Here is a 7,136-nt window from a genome sequence, read left to right as displayed (position 1 = left end):
ATACACTGTTATACCATGAGTTTTTAGTTCTATATGTAAACAGCATCAAATATACTTGTATTCAATGTGAATACACTGTTATACCATGAGTTTTTACTTCTATATGTAAACTGCATGGAATATACTTGTATTCAATGTGAATACACTGTTATACCATGAGTTTTTAGTTCTATATGTAAACTGCATGGAATATACTTGTATTCAATGTGAATACACTGTTATACCATGAGTTTTTAGTTCTATATGTAAACAGCATCAAATATACTTGTATTCAATGTGAATACACTGTTATACCATGAGTTTTTACTTCTATATAGTAAACTGCATGGAATATACTTGTATTCAATGTGAATACACTGTTATACCATGAGTTTTTAGTTCTATATGTAAACAGCATCAAATATACTTGTATTCAATGTGAATACACTGTTATACCATGAGTTTTTACTTCTATATGTAAACAGCATGAAATATACTTGTATTCAATGTGAATACACTGTTATACCATGAGTTTTTAGTTCTATATGTAAACTGCATGGAATATACTTGTATTCAATGTGAATACACTGTTATACCATGAGTTTTTAGTTCTATATGTAAACTGCATGGAATATACTTGTATTCAATGTGAATACACTGTTATACCATGAGTTTTTAGTTCTATATGTAAACAGCATGAAATATACTTGTATTCAATGTGAATACACTGTTATACCATGAGTTTTTAGTTTCTATATGTAAACAGCATCAAATATACTTGTATTCAATGTGAATACACTGTTATACCATGAGTTTTTACTTCTATATGTAAACTGCATGGAATATACTTGTATTCAATGTGAATACACTGTTATACCATGAGTTTTTACTTCTATATGTAAACTGCATGGAATATACTTGTATTCAATGTGAATACACTGTTATACCATGAGTTTTTAGTTCTATATGTAAACAGCATCAAATATACTTGTATTCAATGTGAATACACTGTTATACCATGAGTTTTTACTTCTATATAAACTGCATGGAATATACTTGTATTCAATGTGAATACACTGTTATACCATGAGTTTTTAATTCTATATTAATAAACTGCATGGAATATACTTGTATTCAATGTGAATACACTGTTATACCATGAGTTTTTAGTTCTATATGTAAACAGCATCAAATATACTTGTATTCAATGTGAATACACTGTTATACCATGAGTTTTTACTTCTATATGTAAACTGCATGGAATATACTTGTATTCAATGTGAATACACTGTTATACCATGAGTTTTTAGTTCTATATGTAAACAGCATCAAATATACTTGTATTCAATGTGAATACACTGTTATACCATGAGTTTTTACTTCTATATGTAAACTGCATGGAATATACTTGTATTCAATGTGAATACACTGTTATACCATGAGTTTTTAGTTCTATATGTAAACTGCATGGAATATACTTGTATTCAATGTGAATACACTGTTATACCATGAGTTTTTACTTATATATGTAAACTGCATGGAATATACTTGTATTCAATGTGAATACACTGTTATACCATGAGTTTTTAGTTCTATATGTAAACAGCATGGAATATACTTGTATTCAATGTGAATACACTGTTATACCATGAGTTTTTAGTTCTATATGTAAACAGCATCAAATATACTTGTATTCAATGTGAATACACTGTTATACCATGAGTTTTTACTTCTATATGTAAACTGCATGGAATATACTTGTATTCAATGTGAATACACTGTTATACCATGAGTTTTTAGTTCTATATGTAAACTGCATGGAATATACTTGTATTCAATGTGAATACACTGTTATACCATGAGTTTTTAGTTCTATATGTAAACAGCATCAAATATACTTGTATTCAAATGTGAATACACTGTTATACCATGAGTTTTTATTCTATATGTAAAAACTGCATGGAATATACTTGTATTCAATGTGAATACACTGTTATACCATGAGTTTTACTTTATATAATGCATGAAATACTTGTATTCAATGTAATACACTTTACCATGAGTTTTTACTTCTATATGTAAACTGCATGGAATATACTTGTATTCAATGTGAATACACTGTTATACCATGAGTTTTTAGTTCTATATGTAAACAGCATCAAATATACTTGTATTCAATGTGAATACACTGTTATACCATGAGTTTTTACTTCTATATGTAAACTGCATGGAATATACTTGTATTCAATGTGAATACACTGTTATACCATGAGTTTTTAGTTCTATATGTAAACAGGATCATGGAATATACTTGTATTCAATGTGAATACACTGTTATACCATGAGTTTTTACTTCTATATGTAAACTAGCATCAATATACTTGTATTCAATGTGAATACACTGTTATACCATGAGTTTTTACTTCTATATGTAAACTGCATGGAATATACTTGTATTCAATGTGAATACACTGTTATACCATGAGTTTTTAGTTCTATATGTAAACAGCATCAAATATACTTGTATTCAATGTGAATACACTGTTATACCATGAGTTTTTACTTCTATATGTAAACTGCATGGAATATACTTGTATTCAATGTGAATACACTGTTATACCATGAGTTTTTACTTCTATATGTAAACTGCATGGAATATACTTGTATTCAATGTGAATACACTGTTATACCATGAGTTTTTAGTTCTATATGTAAACAGCATGGAATATACTTGTATTCAATGTGAATACACTGTTATACCATGAGTTTTTACTTCTATATGTAAACTGCATGGAATATACTTGTATTCAATGTGAATACACTGTTATACCATGAGTTTTTAGTTCTATATGTAAACAGCATCAAATATACTTGTATTCAATGTGAATACACTGTTATACCATGAGTTTTTACTTCTATATGTAAACTGCATGGAAATATACTTGTATTCAATGTGAATACACTGTTATACCATGAGTTTTTAGTTCTATATGTAAACAGCATCAAATATACTTGTATTCAATGTGAATACACTGTTATACCATGAGTTTTTACTTCTATATGTAAACTGCATGGAATATACTTGTATTCAATGTGAATACACTGTTATACCATGAGTTTTTACTTATATGTAAAGAGGAATATATTATGTGAATACACTGTTATACATGAGTTTTTAGTTCTATATGTAAACAGCATCAAATATACTTGTATTCAATGTGAATACACTGTTATACCATGAGTTTTTACTTTATATGTAAAACTGCATGGAATATACTTGTATTCAATGTGAATACACTGTTATACCATGAGTTTTTAGTTCTATATGTAAACAGCATCAAATATACTTGTATTCAATGTGAATACACTGTTATACCATGAGTTTTTAGTTCTATATGTAAACACTGCATGGAATATACTTGTATTCAATGTGAATACACTGTTATACCATGAGTTTTTAGTTCTATATGTAAACTGCATGGAATATACTTGTATTCAATGTGAATACACTGTTATACCATGAGTTTTTAGTTCTATATGTAAACAGCATCAAATATACTTGTATTCAATGTGAATACACTGTTATACCATGAGTTTTTAGTTCTATATGTAAACTGCATCATGGAATATACTTGTATTCAATGTGAATACACTGTTATACCATGAGTTTTTAGTTCTATATGTAAACTGCATGGAATATACTTGTATTCAATGTGAATACACTGTTATACCATGAGTTTTTAGTTCTATATGTAAACAGCATGAAATATACTTGTATTCAATGTGAATACACTGTTATACCATGAGTTTTTACTTCTATATGTAAACTGCATGGAATATACTTGTATTCAATGTGAATACACTGTTATACCATGAGTTTTTAGTTCTATATGTAAACAGCATCAAATATACTTGTATTCAATGTGAATACACTGTTATACCATGAGTTTTTACTTCTATATGTAAACTGCATGGAATATACTTGTATTCAATGTGAATACACTGTTATACCATGAGTTTTTAGTTCTATATGTAAACAGCATCAAATATACTTGTATTCAATGTGAATACACTGTTATACCATGAGTTTTATACTTCTATATGTAAACTGCATGGAATATACTTGTATTCAATGTGAATACACTGTTATACCATGAGTTTTTAGTTCTATATGTAAACAGCATGCAATATACTTGTATTCAATGTGAATACACTGTTATACCATGAGTTTTTAGTTCTATATGTAAACTGCATGGAATATACTTGTATTCAATGTGAATACACTGTTATACCATGAGTTTTTACTTCTATATGTAAACTGCATGGAATATACTTGTATTCAATGTGAATACACTGTTATACCATGAGTTTTTACTTCTATATGTAAACTGCATGGAATATACTTGTATTCAATGTGAATACACTGTTATACCATGAGTTTTTACTTCTATATGTAAACTGCATGGAATATACTTGTATTCAATGTGAATACACTGTTATACCATGAGTTTTTATTTCTATATGTAAACTGCATGGAATATACTTGTATTCAATGTTGTTGCGGTACGATCGTACCGAGTCTCCCTAGGTGTGTATACGTGTGTGTGTACGGTAGGTACACCGCCCACCTCCTAGCCTCTCCCCCAGTTTCCCTGTGTGTGTGTGTGTGTGTGTGTGTGACTTGCCAGAGGGGTCGTGGGTGTGTTGGTGACAAGGAAGAGCTCTCTTTGGACACTTGACAAACGACTGGGCTAGTGGAGGGTTGGACGTTAGTCCGTGGAAAATACAAGAATATATCCCATTTGGACTCGCTTGTCTCGCTTTCTTGCTGGGGTAAAGGTGTAAGAGGGATCGGGATAGGTGAGTCCACAACAATTGGTGTCTAGAAGAGGGATGTTTTTTTCTCCCCACAGAGACCCAGCAGTCAAGTGGTAGTCTGGTGATGTTCGTGTGAGTACAATTATTTTTTTTTTCTCTTCCTTTTTTTTTTTTTTTTTTTCTCTGAATTTATATTTCATATATGTAAGTGTATGTTGATATTGAACCCTGTCGGTCAATGAGTTCTGTCACATTATGTATCGGTATGTATCCCAGCCATCCTGAGTAATAATTCAAGTTAATGCCACCTAAACTTTCTAGTGGTCATCAACAACCTAAAAATTCAAAACCATCTGCAGTTCCTTTTCAAATAAATACTCGTAGTACAGTTTACAATAGAGGGGCAGTTGTCCCATCGACTGGTTTGACACCTTTTACAACGACGAGTAGACGACAGGTGTCACGCACGTCAGATTCGTTACCAAGTTCCTGTACGAGTAGATTCCTGTACGAGTAGCCCCTCATCGGTCTCAAGGTGGGCGTCTTGAGTATACGTTACCATCAGTGTTATTCTGGACTGATTCGGATAGTGACGGTAGTGTCACAGACAATATGGCGAATATTCAACCATTAGTCGATGCTGTTCAGGACATGACAGCTGCATTCGCAGCACAGCAACAAGCGTCAGCCACAGCAACTGCAGGTATACAGAATCAATTACAACAGGCCGTGCAGGTCAATAATAACTTAATTGCAGCACTGCAAGCCCAGGCAGTACCGGTAGCCGGCGGTGGTGGCGTTGGTGGCGGGGGGCCCGTTAGAATTGATAATTCTTTGGTTGAGTCTATTCCCAAGTTCTTAGGTAACGCAGAAGAGTTGGCGACCGAGTTCATCGATCGAATCGAGGCATTGGCTGTAACGGAGGGATGGACTGCCCAGCAACAAGTTTTGGTTGCTGTTCGACGTCTAGGAGGATCAGCGGTGGAATGGCATGCGCGAGTTGGAAGGATCAATTTGGATTGGCCAGCCTGGTCAGCAGCGTTCAGGGCGGCGTTCCCATCAACGCTCCCGTTGAGTGAGTGGACGACCAGGATGACGGCACGTGTGCAGCAGCCCGGCGAGGCCATCATGCAGTACGCAGTGGCAAAGGAGAAACTGCTGTTGATGTCACCAGTCACACTCACCGATCAACAGAAGGTACAGGCCATGACTGATGGCCTGAGTGACTGGAAGAACCAGGCATCGATTCTCCAAGCTGCGCCAGCAAACATAGCCGCCTTTTACACGGCATGTGCCGCTTTACCAGTCAGTTGGTCTGCAACAACGGCGACCCCAGCAACAGGGCCTCTTTCTCCTGGCTTCTCAGTGGATGATTTGGCGGCCAGAATCGAACGGATGGTCATCGGAAGGTTGGGGCCAGTCGGACGTAGTGGAGGTGGAGCAGCAGCTGTTTCCCCGGCTGGACGAGGGAGAGGTTCGGATCCGGATGGAAGAGGGCGAACGAGTGGAGGTGTCGGCCGTGGCTTCGTACCAGTCAGCGATCGAAAATGCTTTGGATGCGGCAAAATTGGTCACATCGCCAAAGATTGTCCTGCAAAAAAGTAGCTTTCCCGTTCGGAGCAGGGCCGATTTTGACGGGTTACAGAAAGTCCCCCTGCAGTGCTCCTCTCCCCATCATCACGGTAAACATTGATGGAATTGGTGCGGTTGTGGCATTGGTGGATTCAGGCGCGAGCTCGAGTGCCATTCGTCGTAGCCTCGCCAAAAAACTGAACGAATGTGTAGGTCCCAGTGTGCGATTTCGAGGGTGGGATAGTAAAACAGTGGCAATTGACTCGTTTGTAAACATGGAAGTTACGTGGAAAGGTAGAAAAACGGAAGTGAAACGAGTTGCGTCAGTTAAACATCCACCTTTCCCTCTCATTCTTGGAGTCGACTGGATAGTTGGTAGCAAGACAGACTTGATTGTGAGAGAAGGAAAAATTGTCCCGTTAGCGCAACAAATAGAGGATGGAAGTGAAGGGAAAAGCGTCGGAGGAAGTGAAGAAAAATCGGCTGATATCTCTATTTTAGAGTCAAAAAGGAAAAGAAGACAGTGAGTTTTGGAGTCGTGCGCGTTCGAGAATTTTATTCCGACACATTCAAGCCAATCATCGACGATTTTCAGAACGACCTCGTCTTTGAATGTAAGGGAGTGGAAGATGAAAACTTCTGTGTGTCTGACGATTTGATTTGTTCATTTCAAGAAGACCGGAAAGTAAAAAACAGAATGTGTGGTCAACAAGTGGAAGTACAGTGGAGAACAAATGTACCGAGCGAATCGTTAAAATTTGTGCGGT

General features: G+C 35.4%; 1 protein-coding gene across 1 annotated transcript; it reads left to right on the top strand.

Annotated features, from left to right (window-relative positions):
- The first annotated feature begins 5,306 nt into the window (after positions 1-5,306).
- LOC123469333 lies at positions 5,307-6,873 on the top strand. The gene has a single exon (XM_045168142.1). The coding sequence runs from the start codon at positions 5,410-5,412 to the stop codon at positions 6,400-6,402; it is 993 nt and encodes a 330-aa protein (XP_045024077.1). The 5' UTR covers positions 5,307-5,409; the 3' UTR covers positions 6,403-6,873.
- Positions 6,874-7,136: the final 263 nt, after the last annotated feature.

This window comes from Daphnia magna, unplaced genomic scaffold, assembly GCF_020631705.1.
Source record: "Daphnia magna isolate NIES unplaced genomic scaffold, ASM2063170v1.1 Dm_contigs591, whole genome shotgun sequence".
In the NCBI taxonomy this organism is placed as follows: Eukaryota; Metazoa; Arthropoda; class Branchiopoda; order Diplostraca; family Daphniidae; genus Daphnia; species Daphnia magna.
The sequence above is the reverse complement of the archived record's forward strand: the minus strand, read 5'-3'. Positions and strand labels throughout refer to the sequence as shown.

What these genes read in the sequence shown, in the direction of transcription:
- LOC123469333 (XM_045168142.1), top strand. Translation starts at nt 5,410, where the DNA reads ATGGCGAATATTCAACCATTAGTCGATGCTGTTCAGGACATGACAGCT.